Raw genomic sequence first — 25168 nt, 5'->3', positions numbered from 1 at the left:
TCCAGACCAACTCAAAGGGCATCACATCACTACTCTTTGGACCGTCAAATGGACGACCTCGGTTGCAGACTTCGTGAATATGTGACTCTCAAGCATCTACTATGTGAGGTATGTACATGGCTTTTATAGATCTCTTCTGAAGAGCCATGTGACAGAACCTTCATACTCGGTTGCATACTTGGTGAATATGTGACTCTCAAGCATCTACTACCCGAGGTATCAAATAATGAAGCCTATAAACGATTTGAAGTCGGCGGGAAGGTACATTAACTAGATATTGAATAAAAAAGTTATATGGTAAGCTTCCCACATAAGTTTTATGGTAAGTTGTATGGTATCTCTCCTAATCTCTCCTTTTCTCTCACCTCTCTTTGTAGTTTATTCCCACCACGACACCACCCTTCTCTCTCCTTGGCTTGCATTCCTCGGATCAAGCTTTAAAAAGCCCGATCATGGCCCCCAAAAATACAAATAATAACATTTTATTATTTATATTATAGGATTTTTTAGGGGTATATTATATATATTTTGAGAGTTCTTAGGGTATATTATATAAAACGCAGTATTATGCGGGTATTTCTATAAAAAAATCCTATTTTTAGGTATTTTGGGCTTTGATTGGTCTTTCAGGCCTAAAACTGGAGTCCAGCCCGCCCCACTGTCGGGTTTTGGGCTTGGGCCGTCAGACTGTGCTGTCCATGCCACCGAGGGCCTACTCTCGCGCTCCTCTCCAATCTCTCACGATCCCCCCAGCGCCGCCGCAGTGCCGGACGTCCTCCACCATTCCCGCTCATCTTCTCCGCGCACGGCCTCCGAGCTCACTCCTCTGCCTCGCCGCCCTCCGCTGTACCGCCCCCACGAGCGGGGCGGCTCCCTAAGCTATCTCCCTCCCTCCGTCGGGTCCGCCGCGCTGGGGCGGGGCCGTGCACCGTGACGGCCGTGCGCGGCGGCGCGGCCTCATCGGCGACGTCTCCGTGTGCGGCGCCCTATCCCTCCTCCGCCTCCTCTACTTCCAGGCCTCAGCAGTCCCGGCATCGAGCCTCGGAATCACGTCCCCATGTCGCCTCTCCGGCAGGCGGGCCGCCGCGCCGCCCCCCTCGTTCCGCCGCCGGCAGCCCCGTCCGTGTCTCGTTCCCAGAACCAGCAATGTCTTCCTCCATGGGACGAACCATTCTTCCCTCCCAGTCGCCACCGCTGCCTGCCTCTCCTCTGGGCTGGCGTCAGGGCTCGGATGATTTCCACTTCTCTCGGTAAGGATCCATGATTTACTTGATGCGTGCTAGACTGGTAATCAAATCCATCAACATGTTGCTAGATTCATTGCGCGAGGTTGGTCCTATATACTAGTACTAGTGCAAGCTGTTACTCTCAACAGAAATAGTTGGCTGAACCCCTGTATTCGATAACCAGATCAAATTCAGGCCAGTGAGCCGATAGTAGACTCTGGTTTACCTCCACTTGAAAATATATCGGCACACCAATTGGACACTCCACGCTTGCTGAAATTGATAAGAAACGCTCCATTTTGAATTATACGCGCATTTGTGTACTGTAAGGCAGGTAGTTCCTCGTGTCAGTGTGTAACCACTAACCAATGTTTTGGTGACTTCAGAGCATCATGATTTTACGTGGAAGACTAGTATGGCTTCGAGATTCATGCAAACCGATATTGTAAATGCTCTTCGTAAAGGTGATCGGCAGCGAGCATCCATTATGCTCTCGAATCTTCAACAAACCAAAGAAGCATTAACTTCAGAAGATTTTTCTTATATACTGGAGTACTGTGCAGAAGCACCTGATCCTTTGGTAAATCTACTGCAGATGCATATTTTACCTAGAGCACGGAGTTTGATATAGTCATTTTTATCAGTACTCATTTTGGATCTTTTCCAATATGCATAGTTTGTTATGGAGACATTGGAGCTCATGAATGTGAAGTCCATAGGTATTAGTAAAAGCCATTACAGATCTGTCACTCGAGCACTCAGCCAAGGAGGGTATTCAAAGGAGGTATGCGATATTTCTTATATACCGAATGAAGTTTTTGCCTTTGTAACTTGTGTGGGAGTTCAATCATATAAATACACTTTCGAAACTGCTTCAAATAGAGCATCAGTAGTAGTAATATACACTTGAACCATCCAATTCACTGTTTCCTCTGTGTAAGCTGTCCAACTTTCCATTTCTTAGTGCTCCCAGCTAGTCAAAATGCAATACCGATGTATTCATCCTTTAATACAAAATGAAGCTTCAATACTAGGCAAGGCCTTTTTTAAGGGTACTTGATGAATGGTTATACTATTTCATGCCTTAACCAAAATGGCAAAATGATGCACCGGTTATTTCTTTCAGGTGAAGTCTGTGCATGGGCATTCCCACAAATATTTTCATGCTCGCTCATGATAGGCTCTGCAGCCTTTGGTTGTAGAGAAAAAACTTCACTTACAGACCTTGAACTTTGGCGGTCATTTGCTTTCCACTCTGAAACTTCAAAACCATCTAGAAGTAAACCTTCGCGCTCACTGAGTCAGTCCGGAATCATTGTTTTCATATGACCAGCTGGTGGTCTTAACCGATCTGACAGTGCATCCATGTCATCTAAAAGTGCTCCAAAATGCCGCAAGGGGGTCAGGTGGATGGTATAACTTAGAAGTTGAGGACCCACTTTTAGACGGTTTTGAAGATTTAAGACGGAAAGCAGGGCCAAAGTGGACCTTTCATTGTTTGTATATACTCCCTCCGTCCCAAAACAAGTCTCAACTTTAGTACAACTTTGTACCAAAGTCGTACAAAGTTGAGACACTTTTTTTTGGGACGGAGAGAGTAGTATAGTTGTAGGAGAGGGAATCAGACAGTAAGTTGTACCTTCTGCACGCAAGCTGTTATTCTCTTTAATGAACCCTTTTGATGAAAAAATATGTTGTTTTGTTAATCTTTGGTGCTCTCTGCAGTTCTTCTTGCACTTCTGCTCGTTTACCTGCGTATTGAATAATGCCTTATAGCATATCAGTTTTTGCAGGAGATCATGTTAGCTCCTTGCAGTCTTCAAGTTGTTGACAACCATCTTTCTGATGTAGGCACTTAAATTGCTCACTCTTCTAGGGGAAAAAGAATGCTCATACGCTGCTTTGCCGATTTTCAACATCTTTTTGAGTGCCTGTAGCACAAATCTGAATGATGCTGAGAGCTGTCTAGAGATAATGGAAAACCATCTTCTTGGGAAGTCTGAAATAACATTCTGTGAGCTTCTGAAGGTTTGTATGAACAGTTGTTCAATATTGCCTGTTTATGATCTTCAGAAGTTCAGTTTCATATCTGGAGAAGAAGTACTAGTGTACCAGAACTTACCTGTTGTGGCTGCAACTATGGTCAGACATAGAGGATAATTGGTTTGATGCCAAAAATTGGCATGCCAACATTTGGCAAATGCCAAATATTGGCTAGTGCTTGGTTGGCTACCATGTTTACTTGAAAACCTCACAAGAAGTGCCAATTTTTGGCAACTTTTGATATTGCCAATTATTGGCTTGGCAAGTATTGGCAATGCCAAATGTTGGCATCAAACCAATTATCCTCATAATCATCCATGACATCGTGGACTATTTGGTCCTTATTTTCTGAATCAACATCTGCTTGCGTACATTTATAATTTGTATTCCCTTCTGGTCCATCATTTAATTTCTGTCCTTTTTTTGGGGAGCTCTTGCATGCTGATTTTAGTTTCTTTTACTTCTGTTATGAAATAGTCACATGCTTTTTCCTTTTCTGTATTTCATTTTTAGGGCGTCTCTTGAGACATTCCTTTTCATGTAATGTTGTATGTCACATTTTCACACGTTTCTTGGGATACGTCAGCTTGCTTACTTGATTGATATATCTTTTCAGGTCGTAGTTTTGCAGAGAAATTTGTCTGCAGTTCATGATTTATGGAAGGACTGCACTAGGTATTACAGTCCAAGCATTGTGACTCAGAGGAAATTTGTGAAGGCTTTCTCTACACTAGGTGACCTTCAATCTGCATATCGTATCTTGCAGCGTATGGTAGTCCTTGCCGGAGAACGCACTGACCATCTGAGGGTATCTTCTAAAAGGAGATGCCAATCAACAAGATTAGACATTCCTGTACCTGCTTTGCATGAAGTAGAAGATCTCAAACTTGTATTGGACTATGATCTGACATCATCATCTCAAGGGAAGATGGGAACTGAAGAATGCTTGATTGATGCTCAGCCGGAGCTGTTACGGGTGGAAACTCAATCATCAAAACATGAGCAATTGAAGGGTTATGTGTCATTTATTTCTGATGGTCTGTTCTGCATTCCAACTACATAAGCCCTGCAGTATACTTGTAAACTTAGTTTAATGATAGTTATAGAACTTATTTACTTTCAGTCTTGTTCCAGGTGACAATCTTGGTGACAATTCTGAACCAGACAATGGGAGGATGCCAAAGACATTGAGTTCTGCACCCATTGCAGTGAAGAATGTTTTGCGATGGGCTTTCAATGATATCATACATGCATGCGTGTACGTTGACAACTGCCAGTTGTCTGAGCAATTATTTCTAGAGGTAACTAGTATGTGGTCTTTTGTTGTCTTAATATATACTATGGCTTGCCGTTTTTCTGTTTGCTAAAGTCTTTACCTAAGCAGTTCTCTTAATATATCAATCTTCTAGATGGTTGAACATCACTGTGGTGTGGTAACTTTTCCAGTGGCCTGTGTGATTTATTTCATCTGTTGTACCTGTTTCATCTAGGTCATATCAATCTTGGTTGAATATCACTGTGGTAACTTTCCAGTGGCTTATATGATTGATTTCATCTTTGTACCTGTTTCATCTAGGTCATATCAGTTGGACTGATACTTTCTTTTTGTAATCTTTTGCTTTCGGTTTACTTTCTTCTTAAGATAGTCACAAAAACAGTGGAAATCCAAAGCTGACCCCGAACTCGCATGCACCCAGTGTGAACAGTAAATTCAAAAAGAATTCCAACCAAAATTTTAAAAAATTCTGAAATTGTTATAAAAAATATATGAGAAACTCTTCTAGGTGCTTGCAATTTTCCGTGCTGAGATGACATCCGAGGCGGTCGGTAACAAAAAAAGCCGGAGCTCGAATTTTGTTGCAGCTTTGGACATTTTGGAGCTCGGTTTTTTGTACCGAGCTCCTCGGATGTCATCTCAGCGTAAAAATTTGCAAGCACCTACAAGAGTTTCTCATCTTTGAAATTTGTTTCCTATTTTTTTGACTTTTCTGTTTACCTGGGTGTAGAAACACCCGAGAATCAAAACGCCGCTCTTCAAAAACAGAGCATGAACTCGGTTGAAGAATTAAATTCATTTAAAGTTAGTAACTGACATGTGGAGTTGCTTATCAGCAACTATTCTAGTATTTTAATTATTTACTGATTTTCTGCTTCTATTAGTGGAAAAGTGGTGGGAAGTGCGGAAATTTCATGTTTCACGCCAGTGAAGTTTGATGTTTATGCTCAATGTTATTCTTTCTTCTCAGATGCACAAGATTGGACTGCGACCATCAAGATTTACATATGATGGTTTTATCAAGTGTGTGATAGCCGGGAAAGGAGTTGCACATGCCATCAAAGTGGTATGCTATCAAAAGTTTATGACATATCCAGTTACATGAAAGGATATCTTGTTAAATTTGATTGTGCACACTAATTATTTTGTAAAACCCTGAATATAGTTATTCTCTACTGTCTGAATTTTTTAGAAGCTATTGTAATTGTAATGTTAATCACTGTTTACTTACTCTGCATAGAAACTCCTATGTAAACCTGAACTGTACCTGTTCTATTGCGACTGCTAATCACTATTTAATTACTCTCCATTGAAGCTACTAATGCTACTATATTTATGTTCTCGTGCATTCCAGATCGAAGTGATGGATAGAAGAGGTATCAGGCCTTACGACAGTACACTCGTTGCGCTTTCCGTTGACCATAGCAAAAGCTTACAGTTGGATCTGGCTGAGCATTTCTTGGGAAGAATTTCAGATATACAACCGGAGCATATACATGCTTTTAATGCTTTGCTTTCTGGTTGTGACATTATGGTAATGTATTGCCTTTGGAAAGAGATTGTCTATCATGCCATATTTGTGTCCCTATCTCCTGTCATCTTAATTTCAGCTTGCCATTTACGCTAAGGGTACTTATAGGCTAATGTATGGTTTATCAATAATCTTCGTCTTTTCCTGTCTCAAAATCGTTGGTGCTCTTTGTCATACCAACGATAATAATTTTTCTTTAGTTGTCAGTGCACCTGAGTTTGCTGATTGTATAGAAATTTGAACTGCCAACAATAATTTTTCTTTAGTTGTCAGTGCACCTGAGTTTCCTGATTGTATAGAAATTAGAACTAAATCCCCTCTTATTATTTTTGTAGAATGAACCAGAAAGAGCTCTCCGCATACTAGCGAAAATGAGGCGCTTGGATTTGAAGCCACATATCTGGACCTATGAAATTATGTTTTCTCTGTTTGGCAATGTCAATGTTCCTTATGAAGAAGGAAATATGCTATCACATGCTGATGTTTCCAAAAGGATAAGCATAATTGAGATGGACATGTTAAACCATGAGATTCGACATAGTTTTGTGTCTATGAAGAACTTGGTATGTTTACTTCACTACTTCGTATATATATAGACCTTCATCTTTTTGCCGTCTACAGTTCAGTGTGAAGAGGTGTATCACTTGAAATATTGTTGCAAGAAAAACATGCCCGTTTTGTGTAGAACTCCTAGTAAATGACTTCTGTGGGTGGTAATGATTTTTTTAATATGCTGGCTACAGGACCTCTGCTATGGTCATTGGGAAACAGGGAGTTCACATTTTCTTGTTTCCTTTCCCTTTTCATATGAAAAATTGGTCTATCAAGAGAGTTGGCACCTGGCGCCAGTAGGGGTTAAGGATGCAACACATAGGTGTGTAACCATTCTGTTTAGAAACAATGACGTTTTATGGCTTTGTCACATTGCTCTAGGCTGGTCGAAATTTGTTGTTCTTTGTTGTTTGTTGATGATGGCTGTCCATGAAAGCAGTTGCTTCATTAAGTCTGTACCATGGCTTGTAAGATATGTTCAAACTAGCACACGTCAGCATATGTTATCCTGTCGCACCAGCATTCCCAGTATCTTATCTGAGTTACAGTGCCTAATCCGTTAGATTTATAATGCTTAAAAAAGGGAAGCCAAGTTTTAATCTATCTGAATAGGATGTCTCAGTCATTTGCATGTGATGTGAGGTTGGACTGCACTTGCTAATATGAGTGCGCTACCCTAGTCTAGGAGAGTAGGAAGCACTTCGCAATGAATGGGATTCACAACATTGCTTGTGTGTTAATACTGATCTAATGGGAATATGCACCATGGTTTGTATAATATGCTCAAACTAGCATATCATTTGGTCAGTCACGCCCAAGACCTCACTGGCTTGAAATATCACCATGATAATTGTCAAAGTTCTTGTTTAGATTGCTAAGATCACTTGTCACGTCTCATTATGATCTTCGATACTTCTTACAATGATAGCATGCATCGAAAGTCTTGGTATTTTAATTTACATCATATTATTTCAGATACGAGCCTTTGGAGCCGAGGGAATGATAGATGAAATGCTGAGGTACTTGAATGTTGCTGAGAATGTTTTATGGAACATGGATCCTTATCAGAAGAGTGATCTCTACGGCATTGTGCTGCATGCTTTGGTTAAAGCAAAGGAAGTAAGGATCTACGTCCTTTTACCATTTATTTTGTTATATGAAATGACGAACTGGGTTCAGTTTTTCTTGCAAGCAATTTTTTATGCTTTGTTGAATTCTTGAAAATTGTTGAATTCGACAAACCTCTTTCTGGTTTGCAGACACCTAAGGCAATAAGGACCTTCAAGATCATGAGATCATGGGGTCTCCCAACCAATACTGCCATTTATAACATCATGATAGAGTGCTGCAAATTGTTGCCGTGTGTCAAATCAGCTGGAGCTTTGTTGTCCTTGATGTTCCGAGATGGCTGCTGTCCTACGGTTGTGACTTTCACATCTCTCCTGAAGGTAAGGCTAGTTAATGTAATGCACTGCTAATTCTTTCCTTCAGTTAATTTGAATTTCTGGGCCCCATTTGCTTGAGTCTGATGTCATGTTTTTCCATGAAAGGTTGTATTAGCAAAAGAGGATTTTGAGGGGGCACTGGATCTGCTGGACTTGTGCATAACTGAAGGAATTCAACCTGACATTGAGATTTTCAACACAATACTCTCAGAAGCGAATGCAAAAGTATGTCTATGATATAATTTTTCAACTCGTCACCCCGAAATGATGCCGAAGTGAAACTCATGTTTGGTCATTCTTGACAGGGTAATATTCATGTTGTTGAATACATTGTTGAGTGTATTCACAGAGCAAAGATTCGACCCGATGAATCAACGCTTTGGTACACATTTTGTGCCTACGTGGACCAAGAATTGTACAACACCGCCCTCGAGGCATTGCAAGTCCTCAGTATGAGAATGATATCCTTGGACGCGAGCATTCTCAAGGAGAAAGGAGCAGCTTTAGAGGATCTAATCCTCAGCGAAGATCCAGATGCTGAATTGAAGATCATTAGGACATTCGAAGCAACCGAAGAATGCAGCGCCGCAGCCTTACTGAACCTGAGGTGGTGCGTGACGATGGGTTCCACCATATCCTGGTCTCCCGAGGACAATCTCTGGGCGAGGAGGCTGGCATCGTCTTACGATGCTAACAAGAGACCCGTGTCATGAAATTTGCGCCGGTAAGTATCAGTCTTGTTTAAACCGATCAAGGAGATTGGTCTACCGGTCTGTTGCGTGCTCTTGAGGCCGGCCAATTGCTGGTGATGCAATTCGTGGCATCATTCACGGGCTAGCACCTCCCCCGCATCCTTCGCCGGGTTTTGACATGCTCTTGAAGCCAATAGCAGCTGTCAAGGATCACTAATTTTGCATGAGAGTTGATGGTGACGAAGATTGAACCACATGGCTCACCTCCACTCAATTCATTATTAATTTTCTCCTCAGAACTGTCTTGCTTCAAATGATAAGAAGATTATTTTTTCACCATGCATATGTATGTATGTATGTATTAATGTATGAATGTATGTATACAGTGACTTGTGGGATTGTAAGTCATCACAGAATGACATGGTAGCGAAGGGCACATTGTAAACTTGGAAGCTCTCAAGTTCTTCTCTCTTGTTTGAGTCGAAAAAAAGGGTGCTTTTTTAGGGATGTCCATGCATTAAGTTTTTTCAAGTACTGGGTAAGAAAACTGTCTTGCTAACTTTTTTCTCTGCTTGCTCTCAGTGAATAAACTAAACGTGATGATGCGTGCCGCCATCGATCATTTGCGCTTTTGTTTTGTTTTCTTCCCATTTTGTAAATCCATGCTGCTGCTATCCAGAGTGAACAAATTATTCATTCGCGCACATATATTATGCGTCGGCCTTGTCTATGGGTTTGCGACGACGTCCGGAAACCACCGAAGTTCATTCGTTCTTCTTTTTTGTTGTTGGTTTTATAGCTAACCGCTCATGCTGTGCGGTACTCAAGTCCTTTCTTGTGGAAAAAGAAACATATTGTAGAACCGTGCCGCTGCTTCCGCCGCGAGATCGGCCCTCCGCCCGGCGCCGCTCGCCGGCCGCAGCCTCGGCTCGGCCCTGCCGTCTCGCTCCCCCGTACCGGCCGCCCGTGCCATCCGCAGGTACGTCCAGTAGATGGATGGATCGTGCGTGCGTGTATGTGTTTGCGTTCACATCGTGTTTAATTCAATTCCTGCAGGGCGGCGGCGCTGGAGACGCTGCTGCCCCTGCACACGGCGGTGGCCTCGGCGCGCCTCAGGTCCTGCATCGCCGTCGACTCCGCCTGCTGGAGCCCGCTCTCCCTAGGCCGACCACTGAGTACGTGCTGAGCGCTGTTGGTACTGCCATGGACATGTGACTGTTATTGCGCGTAATGCGCCTAGGAATAAAGAGAGCGGATCATGTTGACGCTACAAGATTTATGAGTCTTTCAATAAGGAAATACCTCGTTGTTATTCCCAGTAGATTGGACGGAGGGAGTATACTGTTTTAGAACACCTTGAGGTCTTCTCTTCATTAATACTTGTTTTATTTAGTCAGTAATTAACATACATCGTTTTAGAACCAAGTTGATAAACAATCAGTTTTGCTAAAGCACATCTAGACGTGTCCTAAGTACTGCACATCTAAGTCCCATGCCATTGATTTTCGTGCAAACATGTTTTTTTATATCTTTTTTTTCCTTTCCAGTATAATTGAGCAACTTAGATGTGCAATAATCAGGGCACATCTAGATGTGTCCTAGACAGTTCTACTTTGTTTCTGTAAAAGAAAATGATCTTTTGGGGTATTTATCTATTGAACGTGGTTGTCAGAGGTTTTCAAAAAACGTTATATTGTGGTAGGGAGAGAGTATGTTGTTAGTTGCACATACATAGTTTTAGAGATTTTGTATGGTATACTGTTCTACACAATGTTAGGTTGATCCAATGGTTAGAGCATCTCCACTCGCCCTCCCAGGCCCCTTTTTTATCACCGGCTCGAAAAAAAAAGGCACAGTCGCGCCCTTAGGAGCCCAAATTTCGCCGCTTAGGGCTGAAATTGGCGCCGGCGGACCGAGGCCGAACCCAGCGCGCTGAGGCCGACCGGGGGAAAGAAAAAATGCGCCAAAACTTCCCGTGCCAGATTCCTACCACGTGGACCCGTCGAGTCAGCGACTGCATCGTCGTCCTCATCTCATCGCCTCAGCTCCCGCGTGAGTCAATGCCAAGGCTGCCCACCGAGCAGCCTTCCATTGATCACGGGCGGCGCAGTGAAGGCGAGCCACCGCGCTCCCGCCACGCATCCGCACTGCTCGATCAGATTATGGCTCAAGGACACATTGGTCATTCCTTATCAAGGGTGGATTTATGTTTTCCTAGTTTTAATGGTAATGATAATGACAAATTTGATTAATTAAAATAATAGCCACCCGTCCTAATGATAATGATGCATTGAATCTAATTACAATTGAAATAATCCTCATATCCTCTCAAAAATAATCCCCACACCCCACCCACATTTCTCCCCCGTCTCGCCGCCACGGCCGTCGCAGCCGACAGACGTGTCTGTGGGTGTGCCTGTGGCTCCACGCACTCGCCGCTTCCGCCGTCCTCGACTTCACCAGCCGCGACTTCGTCCATGGCCAATCCCCCAGGCAAATTGTGTCCACAGTGAACCGCTGCCTCGAGGTCACGATGTGGCGCCCATCGACGCCAGGGGGGTAGACCTGGAGCAGCACACCGATGCTTCTCCTCCATTCTCCATGCAGTACGCCGCCCCTATTCCTCCGCCATCCCGGTGCCGCCCCCAGCCCCGTCATTCTTTTTCTGTTTGTGAAAACAGTTCTCTTTGCACAACCTGCCATTCAAAATAACGAAAAAAGTAGTTAGTTCGACACAGGAACATGTCGAGCAGAGGAGCGTTAACTTACACTCTATTAGTAGAACTTTCCCTGTCCAGAATTACTTGTCGCTCAAATGGTACGTCCAGATACATCCGTTTGATCGACAAGTCATTCCGGACGGAGGTTCTCGGGGGAGCAAATTCTTGAGGCAAATCAGGTTGTGGTGTGTGTAGCTGCCTATCAACAGAACGTCATTTCGTTGTAAAGGATAAAGCGTAATCAGATTCAGAACACACCTGGCTACCTGTCTGCTTCCTCTAGGCGTGTGTTTGTCTGACCTGCAGCTAAGCTGGAGTATTTCCCTGACATAGCTGTTGCTCCTTCTTCCTTGCATCACCCGGTACGTAAAGCCTAGGCTGAAACGTTGGACTAATCCAACAATAGTAATCACTAGAGTAGTTAATTAAGCCTCTAGCATCGATCTCGCGTGTTAAATGCAGCTCAAATATGAAGCAGAATCCAGGAAGAAGCAGAAGGGAATCCACAGATGAACTAACTAAACTACTACTGGTACCTCTTATAGTCGGTTTGCGTTGAATGATTGATGTCACGCAATCTTAACCTTAATTATACTACTACTACTACTACTATATGTCATTTGGCATGCATACGTCTGCCGGCTGCTACAGCCATATCATACGCTGACTCAGTTCCAAAACAGATGACGCTTTAGAAGGGTTATTAAACAAACTTCTCTGTAGTAAAAGCTACTCACTAAAACCACAATGCTTATTTCCGATCGGATGGAGTAGTTAATCTCTTTTCTTCGAAAAGGAGATTGAAATCCCTGACATATTCGACATTACAAAGCACACAACCATATTTGCTAAAGTTGATAGAGTACATAACAGAGATAAGCACGACAAAACTGTAACAAGATGAAATTAACATCTATGATTATTTCGCAGCAACGGCTTTAAAAATAAACGTCCTTATGACACCATCGCCACATCCGTCCAAAAATGGCCAAGACAAGGATTTTCATCCTAGTTTACCGAGATCAATCACCGAAGGTCAGCACATCGGTAGGAAGACAACGTCTTCAACAAGATAACAACGCAAGTTCGCCGCTGCTGCGCCCAACAAATCAAGGTCAAAACATGGGTCTTCACCTTGGACATCAAGCGGTTAGGTGGGCTAGGTGGAAATAGTATTATTAGATTGGCCATAAAACCAGTTCCACAACATAAACATTTAGTATTTGATTCCCTTTGCGCCATACATTCTCATACGAAGGGTTGCGATCAATGTACAAAGTAAAACACAACAGTACAATATCTATTTTAGTATATAGTATAATAGCGGATGGATCACCACGAAACTCATCGATTATTTAAAGTAAAGTAGTACATACACATAGCAACAACTTCTTCCATACGGGGTAGGAAGGGGCACTAGTTTATCCCCAGCTCTGACCCTTTCTTGTGCACGCAGAATCGCAGCCATGCACGGAGGGAAACAAGTCCAAGTTCAGCTCACCATTTCCCCTATATAAGCATTAACGACGCCGTGCGTAGGAGTAGAACCAAATTAAATCCGCTTGCAAAGACAATCCTCAACAGAGACACAACACACACGCACGCCATGTCGTCGACATCGTCCAAGCCGAAGAGAGGAGGTGGCCTCCGGGGCCCCAGGCCGCAGCCGCTGAGTCTGTCGGCACGGCCGTCCAAGAAGCCGCGCGTCGGCGGCCACGCCGGACCAGCTGCCGGGCCCGTGATCGTGTACGAGCGCACGCCGACGGTCGTCCACGCCGACCCACACGAGTTCATGGCCGTCGTGCAGAGGCTCACGGGCAATTGCAAGCAGCGGCCGTCGACGGCGGCGATGACGTTGCCACCAGAGGCGACGTCCGGATCCGGAGCTAGGGACGGCAGGGCCTCGACGTGGACAGCAGCGGACGCTTTGGTTCTCAGGCTTGGCCAGCAGCAGCGTGCGCCGTGTGGTGCTCATCATCCGGCACCTTCTGCTTCCCCGGCTGCTGCATCATCACCGCTGCTGTCCCCGAGCAGCTTCTTCTTCTCCCCGACCACCATGCAGGCGATACGGGAGCTCATCAGCTGAGAGTCAGCTTGTGAAAATTGAAGATCGATCGGCCCTGGTGGTGATCATATATATGCACAGTACACATGTGTACTTGTCTTAGTTTGTTCACTGATTTCTTTCTCTCCCTCTCTGTCGCCACACTGTACAATTCTTATTAATTGTGTTGATTAGAGCTTAGCGCACACACATGGATAAGTTGGATTCATTGTTTCAAATTTCACTTTTGAAATATTTCGAGCATAACTTAAATGTCTCAAACTTCTATAATTTAGGCTTTGGCGTCTTTGGCACGAACCGCCGCCTCCGCCGCAACCTCGGCTCGTCCTTGCCGTCAGCTTAACTCTGTGCATTCGGTTTACATGGTTCGGTTTATACAGGTTTTTAGTTTATACGGTACTAATACTTTGGTAAATACGACATGAAATTAAAATACAGTCCGGTTTCGTATATATCAAATTATTTCAGCATATATCATAATAACCAAAGTTGACGTGAATTTCCGAAAGACATAATAATAGTTTGCAAAATTATGACTCAAAACGCATACTTTTTTACACAAACAATATATACATACATGGATTCATGCCCTGATGGTTATGGACGTGCTTAGCTTGTTTCTAAGTGAAAAATGACTACGCTACAAGAAAGATGGACGTGCTTAGCGTGGAATCTAGCTCATGTAGAAAAAAATGACAACTTGTATGGTTGTTTGTCTCAAGAAATATAAATTGGATGATGTTGATACTGCTATGGATATGTGGCCGTTATTGCGCGTATGCTCCTAGGAATAAGAGATTGGATGATGCTGATTCTACAGGATTTATGATCTTTCACAAGGAAGTAGTATTATACATTATTACAGTGGAGTTAAGTGTGTCTAAACAACAGTGATGTTCACCTCCTACACTTTTTTTTAATAGGATAACACCTCAAATATAATGAAAATTACATTGGGACTTCAAGGCACTACTGAACGACCACTAACAACCGCCAAAACGAGCTGCCGATGCGTCGATGTCGTCGCCCCTTCTACACTGTGATAATATTTTAGAACACCTTGAGGTTACCCGTTGGCTATTTTTTTATGAAGGTAGTTAGTAATTAACACCCATCATTTTAGCACCAAGTTGATAATCAATCACTTTTTTTTCAACTTGATAAACAATCTCTTTGTTTCTGCACCAAAGGAAACAATGGAATGTCTATCTATTGAATGTGGTTGTCATAGGTTTTCAAACGCGCATCTGATCATGGTAGCTTTGTTTATTTAAATTATACATCGTTAGTTGCATATACATGGTTTTAGAGATATTTAACCGAGTATAATTTGTAGTATTAGGCTGATCCAATGATTAGCACTGATCAGTTAGATTATGACGAACATGTTGGTAATTCCTTATTAGGGGTAGATTTATACTAGTTTTAATCGTAATGATAATGACAAATCTATTGTTAGGGAGGTCCGACAGTGCGTGATTTTTTCTCCCCTTCCCCTTGGCGGCAAGGGCAAACTCTCCCCTTTAGGCTTCGTCAGCGAGTCCGTGGGTTCACCTTTCCTCTGACTGTCGCACCGGCGACTGATGGTGGAGAGGGCAATCCTGGTGCCTTAACTCCGGCTAGTAGTTTAGGTTGAGGTGGACTTGGCGCAGCACGCCGACGCTTCTCCTCCATTCTACACGCAGCACGCTGCCCCTATTCCTCCGCCATCCCGGCCCCACCGCCAGGCCCTCCGTCATTCTTCTTCTGTTTGTGAAAACAGTTCCTGAAATCTTCACACACCCTGCAATTCAGAATAAAAAAATGTGGCTAGTTCGACACTCTATTAGTAGAACTTTTCCGCCAGTCTTTTTTAATTGTCCTTTCCCGGCAGGCAGCAAATTCTCGAGGCAAATCAGGTTGTGGTGTATGTAGCTGCCTTCCAACGAAACATCATTTCGTTGTAAAGGACAAGACGTAATCAGAAGACGCCTGGCTGCCTGCCTGCTTCCTCTGCGCGTGTGTTTGTCTGACCCGGAGCTAAGCTGAAATATTTCCCTGAGCTAGCTGTTGCTCCTTCTTCCTTCGTAGCGTCATCCGGTACGCAAAGCTTAGCCTGAAACGTTTACTAATCCAACAATAATAATCACTAGATCTAGTAGGTAGTTAATTAAGCGCCTAGCATCAAAATCGCGTGTTAAATGCAGCTCAAATATGAAGCCATGCATGCATGCACGCGCGCAGCATGCTCCGTCCAGGAAGAAGCAGAATCCACAGATGAACTCGCTAAACTACTACTACCTCCGTACCTCGTACTGCATATGTGTGTGTATTATAGGCGGCTCCGGTCTGTGTTGAATGATTGATTGATGTTGCGCAATCTTATCCTTATAATACTACTACAAATTAACTAGTATATATGTCATTTGACATGCATACGTCTGCTGGCTGCTACGTGCATATCATACATCGACTCAGTTCCAAAACAGATGACGCTTTACAAGGGCTGTAAACAAACTTCTCTGCAGTTAAAGCTAGTTATTTTTCTTGTTCGAAAAGGAGGTTCAAACCCCTGGCCTACATACATCCATATATTCAGTGGCGGAGCCAGCGCCCGGCGACCCTGGGCAGTTGCCAGCTACGATGGCCTCCTTAGAGCATGTCTAGTAGTACCTTCAAACCCTCAAACCCTCAAAAATAACCGCTTTTTTACGGGTTGAAAAAAAAAACGCGACTAGAACCCTTTAACCCCTAAACCTGTAAACAATTTTAAGGGTTAGAGCCCGGGTCGCTCTCCCAGCCTCTAAAAGTGAGGGTTGGAGAGGGGAAACAACCCCAACCTCTATTTGTCCGTTGCGCGCGCGCGGGAGGGAAAAATCAGGTTCGTCGCCCGCCTCCTCCCTTGCCCCGCCCGTCGCCCCGCCCCCAATCGCCGCCGGCCGCCGCGCGCCATGGAGCCGCCGCCGGCCCCCGTCCTCACGCCCGCCTCCTCCCTTGCCCCGCCCGTCGCCCCGCCCCCAATTGCCGCCTCCGCGACGCCCACGTCGGCCCAGCAGCCGCCCGTCCCGAGCCAGGCGCAGGTCGCGTCGGTGGTGGCCGCCACCCACGTCCTCGGCTCCAAGCGGCGGCGTGCTGGCCAGCACGTCGTCCCTCCGCAGCCCACAGTCGCCCTGGCCCCCGCCTCCTCCCTCGCCCCGCCGCAGCCGCCCACCACCAAGCGCCATCGGAAGACGTCGTCGGTTGGGCCGAAGGGTGCTGCGGTGGCCAAGCTCGCCACGGAAGGGACCCCGGTCGTGAAGAGGACCACCTCCCGGACGAAGACCGCGCCCGCGCCCCCAATCGCCGACCCTCCGCCCGTCGTGCACGAGGTGCTCGACGGAATGCCCGAGGTGCTCGACGGAATATTCCGTTATAAGGGTTGGGTTTGAGGGTTCTAGTATTTGCCCCTGTTTTTCAACCCTTAAAAATGTCAAAAAGTGGCACTTCTCAACCCTTAAAACTGCTTTAAGGATTTGAGGGTTCGAGGGTTCTACTAATAATGCTCTTAGATCAAGGAAAGATCGTCAACGCAATCGTGTTTTACCCGGCCAGCTGGGCTGGTTATGGCTAACGCCCGGTGGTAGTGGTACTCAGATGAGAAGTAGGCCCACTGGCCTGCCGGCCTAGCAAGCAGCCTGTTTGGGATTAGCAGGACCGTGATCTTTTCTTAAGAAAAAAACAAAAAGGACCATGATCCTAGGTCCATCGCTCCACCTCGCCACGATCACAGCGTGGGGTGTTCGACAGACTTACTGGGGTTTTAAATTTTGAGTACCTCGCTATAAATTAAATTTGTATGACTACTTCATTATTAATGTAGATTGTGGTTTGGGATTTTGGTACTATTTTATATGTTGCATACCTGAATCAAGGTTTTTTTACCGGTTGGAATTTTTAGAAACCGACCGGATATTTTGTCGGACCTAGAATTTTTTGTTACACGCTCACATAGTGTGGAATAGAAGCCGTATGCATAATTTAACACAAAATAGCTCCTAGCATGGTGGAAGTGTTTTCGATGTCACAAGATCGACTATGTCTTGCAAGCTTGATTTTTAATTTTATTAGTAGTGTTTAAAAAAGGGAAAATGTTTGTTTTCAGCCGGATGAAAACAAACAAACGTAAGCCGCGCGCGCTGTTGGACACGTGTCTTCTGGGCCCATCCACCGCTCATCAGCCGGCCTTATCTCTTCGAACCCAATCTTCTCCACATGTTCTTCCCCATTGCTTTTCCCCTTTCCCCCATCTCTCTGTCGTCACACGCGAGAAAGGAGAGAGGCTCCCATGGGGGACGCCGGCAACCCCGCCCAGGTGCGGCGAACCAGGAAGCGACCGGCGACTCCCTCCCACCGTATCTCCGCCACGTGCCACCGCCGCGGTGCTGCAACCCCGAGGGGCGACGCAACACGCAGGGGTGGGCGGCCGCTCGTCGACGACCCGTCGGTGCTGCGACGCAGCAACTCGTCCATGGCCACAGTGTTGCGGCGCAACGTCGGGGCGGTGCTGCTGGTTGCTGCAAGTCGCTGGCTGCGGAGCTGCAATGGAGCGCTCTCTGGGTCGTCGAAGCTCCGCCGGGGCTGCAATGAAGCGCCGCCGGAGCTGCAACGAAGCATGCCAGAGCTGCAATGAACCGCGCCGGAGCTACAGTGAAGCACCACGGAGATCGTTGAAGCTTCGTCGGGGCTGCAATGGAGCTTGGCCGGAGTTGCAATGGAGCTTCGCCGAAGCCTTGGTGCCGCGTTGGAGCCCGCCGGAGCCTTGGTGCCGCGTTGGAGCCCGCCGGAGTTGCAATGGAGCTCCGCCGGAGCGGTCGTGCTGCATTGGAGCTCCATCGGGTTGCAATGGAGCTCACCGGATGCCGTCCATGCTTGGTTGGAGCTCCGCGGGGGCTGCAATGGCGTTGCGCTGAAGCTGTCACGCTCATTGTTGCCTGCCTGTGATCCAACGACCCCTTGCACGCTGATCGGACGACTGAACAGGCGGATGATTTCTCTAAAAAATCATCCGGCTGATTTGTAGCAGCCGCCTTAAAAAAGTTATGGCCACAATGGGTTAGGGAGGACTCATACCCGCGCATTAGGGAAAGGATCGTCGGTGGAAGTGTTTGAACTCAAAACTCATTTAAATGCTTTCAAGTGAAAATGCCGAATTTTTGAGTTTTTTTTTTCTTCTAAAAACAGTTCTTCTAGTGCCTACCGGAAAAAATCGGTATCATGCAAAAAAAGAGACTTGATCCAAATACCTGATTTTAATTTTTATATTATACACTTAGGATAAAACTTGCCCAGGCTTCACAAAATTTCTGGCTCCGCCCCTGCATATATTTATTAAAGTTGATGTAAATCATCAGCAAGTAGACTACTGACATACCATAAATAACTACGACAGAATCATAACAAAATATAAAATTAACACTAAGTTGATTTCTTCCGCAACAGCATCTTCAAGATGGAAGAATAAACGTTGTCCGTGCGTCACCGCCTGCAGGTCCGACCAAAAAAGGGCCAAGACAAGGGTTTTCATCGGCCGGTTAATGAAGGCTAGAACATCGGTAGGGAGACAACGTCTTTAACAAGGCAATGACGCAAGTTCGACGCTGCTGCTGAGCCTAACCAATCAATTAGGTAAGAACAAGAGTCTTCACCTTGGACATGAAACAGTTAGGTGGATTGGCCATAAAACTAATTTCACAACACAAACATTTATTTGATTCCCTGTGTGCCGTACATAGGTAGCGATCAATACAACGCACAGAGTAAATACAAAATAAAACACAACACTATCTATTTGAGTAGTACCAAAATGGAGGGATCGCCACGAAACTCACCGATAATTTAAAGTATACTAAGTACATACACATACCAACAACTTCTTCCATACGGAGGAAGCAACACTAGTTTATTCCCATCTCTGACCTTTTCTTGTGCACGCAGAATCGCAGCCATGCACGGAGGGAAGCAAGTCCAAGTTCGGCTCACCATTTCTCTTGCCATCCTGCCCTAACCACGGCGACTCCCCTATATAACCATTAATGCCTCCGTGCGTATAGGAGCAGCACCAAACTAACTCCGCTTGCAAAGGACACAAAACACACACACACACACACACACACACACACACACACACACACACACACACACCATGGCGTCGACGTCGTCCAAGCCGAAAAGAGCAGGCGGCCTCCGGGGCCTCAGGCCGCAGCCGCTGAGCCTGTCGGCCCGGCCGTCCAAGAAGCCACGCGTCGGCGACCACGTCGGACCAGCCGGGCCCGTGATCGTGTACGAGCGCACGCCGAGGGTCGTCCACGCCGACCCACACGAGTTCATGGCCGTCGTGCAGAGGCTCACGGGCAATTGCAAGCAGCGGTCGTCGACGGAGGCGACGTCCGGATCCGGAGCTAGGGACGGCAGGGCCTCGACGTCTTTGGTTCTCACGTTTGGCCAGCAGCAGCGTGCGCCGTGCGGTGGTGACCATCCGGCGCCTCCTGCTTCCCCGGCTGCCGCATCATCACCGCTGCTGTCCCCGAGCAGCTTCTTCTTCTCCCCGTCCACCATGCAGGCGATACGAGAGCTCATCAGCTGAGACGACAAGTGCTTCGTTCGAGGCTTGGAGCCAGCTTGTGAATTTTGAAGATCGGCCGGGGTGATGAACTGATGATCATATACATGCACAGTAGCACTGTAATTGTCTTGTTTGTTCAGCGATTTTCTTCCTCTCCCTCTGTCGCCACTGTACATTTCTTATTAATTATGTTGATTACAGTTTAGCACACACACATGGATAAGTTGGATTCATTGTTTCAAATTTCACTCTTTGTCGCCACTGTAAGTTATTAGCTGTACATACATAATTTTTGAGTACTCATAATTTTATCTCTCCCTCTCTGTCGCCACTGTACGTCATTAGTTGTACATACATAATTTTGTGGCTTGTTACTCGAGGGAGTGCGAGAAAAATGAACCAAAAACACATTTAGAGTTTCAAAATTTCCGATTTTTTTAATAAGTACATAGAAATGCTCACCAAGTGCTTGTAAACTTTCAATGAAGGAAGATAAATGTGTGGATCTAAAATAGATGCATCGTTTGCTAGGTTCTTACATTATTTTGTAGCCCGTACGAGGCCAAACTTTGGTTCTCTTTATATATTGTAGCTCCCGCGTCGCTCTAGCGAGCAACCGGGGGAACCCTAGCTGCCGCAGCTCCGACCCCCTCCCGTCTGCCCTCGCCCCTCGCCGCCGCCCAGTGACGTCGGCGGTGGCAGCGGCAGGGCCGCTTCTTCCCCTCCCCTCGTGCACCATGACTGGCGGCGTAGCGGCGTGCTCTCTATTCGGCGACGGGGGTGCCTGGTGGGGATGCACCGGCGAGCGGGGGGGAACGCCTGCAGTGTGGCGGCCGCGGGAGGTCCCAATTTGGGCGGTAGCGTGCTGGCGCGGGTCCGGCAGATCCACCCGGATCCGGCTCCTGGATGGCGGCGGGCGGCGTGACGTGATAGCAGAGGTCCGTCGTGGCCTCTGCGTGGGGTGGTCTGCAGCGGCGTTGCTACGGCCACGGTGGTCGTCCGGTCTGCACACGGCGATGGCGGGTCTCTCCGGCGGCGGTTCGTCTGCGTTGGGCTTGGTGAGCTCCCTCCCCCTTCTAGGGATTTAGCAACAGGCTCGTCAGGCCGGGGTGGCTCCATGGTGCGGTGTGGGTGCGTGCGAGGCCTGCCAGAGGTGGCCGGGTGTTAACGTACAAGATCCTAACTATGTTGGTTAGATTTAGGTCATGTATATCTTGTTTAAACAACCAGAATATATCTCACGGTTGTTGTACTTATCCTGTACTTGTAATCTTGGCAATCAAGTCATTGCCCATATAAATACATGACCTGCCCCTTGGGGTATTGTATGGCAAACTATTCTCTCTAACTTGGTATACAGAGCACCAAGATCCCATCTTCCACCATGACCGGCACCACCCCCAGCCTCCTCTCCAACACCGCTGGCGCCCTCATCACCACCCCCATGGGCACCCTTGCCACCAGTTCCAGCTCCTCCTCTGCCGCACCCACGATCACCTCGATCGGAAACCTTATCACCCTGCGTCTCACGAGGGACAATTTCCTTCTGTGGAAGACCCAGGCTGTCCCTGCTCTCGCCTCGAACGGCTTGTTCGGATATGTTTCCGGCTCCGAAACGGCGCCGCCACACACCATCACAGAAGGCACCGGCGATGCGGCCAAGGAGGTGGCCAATCCGGCGTTTCTTCGGTGGTACCAGCAGGATCAGCTGGTGATGATCGCTCTCCTCGGCTCCATGACCGAGGATATCCTTGGACAGATGACTCAGCTCCGCACGTCTGAACAGGTCTAGACCACTCTTCATGATATGTTTGCCTCACAAAATCGTGCCCGCGTCATGCAGCTGCGCTACCAGCTCTCCAATCTGAAGAAGAAGGACCTCACAGCCTCGGAGTACTACCGCAAGATGCGGGGCTTTGCTGATGCCATGGCGTCCATTGGCAAGCCTCTCACCGACGAGGAGGTGCTTGGCTACATACTCGCTGGACTAGGTCCCGAGTTTGAGCCGCTAGTCGCGTCGGTCACGGCGCGCGACGACCCCATCAGCCTCAGCAGCTTCTACGCGTTCCTCCTCAGCGCCGAACTCCGCCTCGAGCAGCAGGCCTCCGTCGGCGCGATCCACCCTTCGGCGAACGTCGCCGCGCGCAACTCTGATGGCCGCGGTGCTGGCCGTGGCAACCAGGGTGGACAAGGCGGCAGCAACAACAGCAATCGTGGCCACGGCGGACGCGGTCGTGGCAACGGCCACAGCAACCTCAAGTGCCAAGTCTGCGGCAAGTTTGGCCATGACGCGCTTCACTGCCGCAACCGCTTCAACCACGCGTTCCAGCCTGAAGATCAGCGTGAGCGCTCCGCCAACACCGCCAACACGGGCTCCTACTCCGTCGACACAGATTGGTACGTCGACACAGGGGCGACCGATCACCTGACAAACGACCTTGATCGTCTCGCCATCCACGAGCGCTGCGGCGGCAAAGACAAGGTGCACGTCGCGAACGGAGCAGGTTTGTCTATCTCACATGTTGGTCATTCATCTATACCTGGCTCATCTAAACCACTTTACCTCTGCAATATTCTGCACGTTCCTGATGTTGACAAAAATCTGCTCTCTGTTAATCGATTAGCCTCTGATAATGATGCCTTTGCTGAATTTCACCCTCGTGTTTTTTATCTTAAGGACCGAGCAACGAGGACAGTTCTTCTTCGCGGTAGATGCCGCAATGGTCTTTACCCGGTGCCAAGCCTTCAGTCTTCGTTCCTTTCGTCAAATAATCGTCGAGCTTTTGCCGGTGTCAAGCTCTCCCCGGACCTCTGGCATCGCAGATTAGGTCATCCAGCAAAGAATGTCATTGAATTAGTGCTTAGATCAAATAAATTCGCTTGTGCACCATCTCTCAGAGTCTGGTGTGTGTGATTCTTGCCAACAAGCAAAGATACATCAGTTACCCTTTTATAATTCCAATCATGTTACTCATAAGCCTCTTGAACTTATTCACACGGATGTTTGGGGTCCGGCCATCACATCTCGTGGTGGTTTGAAGTACTATGTGAGTTTTTTGGATGATTTCAGCCGTTTTACTTGGATTTACCTTTTAAAACGCAAATCTGATGTAGAACAAGCTTTCTACACTTTTCAGAAACATGTCGAACGCATGCTTGATACTAAGATCAAAGCTGTTCAGTCCGACTGGGGCGGTGAGTATCACCGTCTCAATCGCTACTTTGCTCGCGAAGGCATCACACACCGCGTCACTTGCCCACATACGTCGCAACAAAATGGCATCGCCGAACGAAAACATCGTCATATAGTTGAAACAGGCATCGCTCTTCTTGCTCATTCATCACTTCCTCTTCATTTTTGGGATGAGGCCTTCCTCACCGCGTGTTATCTCATTAATCGTATGCCCACACGTGTGCTAAAAAACTCCACACCTATTTCTTGTCTTCTGAATGAGAAACCAGACTACACCTTTCTTCGTGCATTCGGTTGTGCTTGCTGGCCGAATCTTCGGCCATACAACAACAGGAAGCTCGAGTTTCGCTCACGTCAATGTGTTTTTCTCGGGTACAATTCCATGCATAAAGGGTATAAGTGTCTGGATCGTACTAGTGGTCGCATCTACATCTCACGTGATGTTGTTTTTGATGAACATGTGTTTCCATTTGCAACTCCTTCACCACAATCACAACCAACCGAGCCTCTTCTTCCTACCCCTCCTTCCATCTTTCCAGTTACCCAGCCATAGTGGATGATCGCATGCGACGATATGATATTTCCTTGCTCACTGACCCGTCGTGCAGCTCTCCTTTGACCGCAGGTACTGCTTCATCGTCGCCCCCCGGATCGACGACGCCCCCTGGCTCGACGTCTCCCTGCATGCGCCATGCAGATGGGCCTGCGCCGTCCACACCCACCTCTGGGCCTCGGGTGCCTAGCCCTGGCCCACGATTGCCTGAAGTGGCTTCCCCTGCAGAGCCTGCTTCACCAACCTCGGCGACTCCTTCGGCATCCACGTCCCATGAGTCGGCCTCTGCAGCGTCGGCTTCTCCGTCTGTTGTCACGCCGCCACCGACTGCTCCACATCCGATGACAACACGGCTCCGCGACAACATCGTGAAGCCGTTGGTTCCTTCCAACGGCACCGTGCGCTATGACCCTCGACGCCGCGCTTTTCATGCGGCCCCCCGGTCCTATTGTCTTGCTCTCAGTGATGCAAAGTGGCGCTCCGCCATGGAAGACGAGTTTTCTGCTCTTCAACAGAACAACACTTGGACCCTCGTGCCTCGTCTTGCTGGCAAGAATATCATCAGCTGCAAATGGGTTTTTAAAGTAAAGCACAAGTCTGATGGCTCCCTGGACAAATTCAAGGCTCGCCTTGTAGCTCGCGGCTTCTCTCAACAGCATGGTATTGATTACATGGATACCTTTTCCCCTGTCGTCAAACCAGCCACGGTGCGTCTTGTGCTTTCCCTAGCTGTGTCTCGTGGATGGCACCTGCGGCAAGTGGATATCAGCAATGCATTCCTGCACGGGATTCTAACTGAAGAGGCCTATATGCAGCAGCCCCCTGGTTTTCATGACCCTGCTCATCCTGATTACGTCTGCAAACTGCACAGAGTGTTATATGGGTTAAAACAATCACCTCGGGCCTGGTATGCTCGCCTAAGTGACCGTCTTCAGCAGCTGGGCTTTACATCATCAGCAGCTGACACCTCACTGTTCATCTTTGTTCATGGTGATGTTACCATTTACATGGTTGTGTACGTTGATGACATTGTCATTGTCAGCTCCTCTTCCTCAGCATTGGACCGTCTTCTCCGTCAATTGTCTGCTACTTTTCCGGTGAAGGATCTTGGATCTTTGCAGTACTTCTTGGGTATCGAGGTCCTTCGCAATTCAGGGGGAATGATCCTGTCACAACAGAAATATGCACTTGATCTCTTGCAGCGCACTAACATGGCGAATTGCAAAGCAGTATCGACACCCATGTGTACACATGACAAACTCACAAGAGATTCTGGACATGGCCTGAATGAG

General features: G+C 47.0%; 1 protein-coding gene across 1 annotated transcript; it reads left to right on the top strand.

Annotated features, from left to right (window-relative positions):
* The first annotated feature begins 663 nt into the window (after window positions 1-663).
* LOC109738798 (pentatricopeptide repeat-containing protein At1g76280) lies at window positions 664-9272 on the top strand. Its single transcript, XM_020297901.4, has 13 exons — window positions 664-1250; window positions 1613-1806; window positions 1903-2010; window positions 3078-3254; window positions 3886-4306; window positions 4404-4570; window positions 5516-5611; window positions 5900-6079; window positions 6412-6639; window positions 7604-7747; window positions 7888-8076; window positions 8179-8298; window positions 8379-9272. The coding sequence occupies exons 1-13, from the start codon at window positions 1058-1060 to the stop codon at window positions 8784-8786; spliced, it is 2625 nt and encodes an 874-aa protein (XP_020153490.1). The 5' UTR covers window positions 664-1057; the 3' UTR covers window positions 8787-9272.
* The last annotated feature ends 15896 nt before the right edge of the window (window positions 9273-25168 follow it).

Source organism: Aegilops tauschii, chromosome 4, assembly GCF_002575655.3.
Source record: "Aegilops tauschii subsp. strangulata cultivar AL8/78 chromosome 4, Aet v6.0, whole genome shotgun sequence".
Taxonomy (NCBI): domain Eukaryota; kingdom Viridiplantae; phylum Streptophyta; class Magnoliopsida; order Poales; family Poaceae; genus Aegilops; species Aegilops tauschii.
This window is presented reverse-complemented; position numbering and strand designations above follow the sequence as displayed.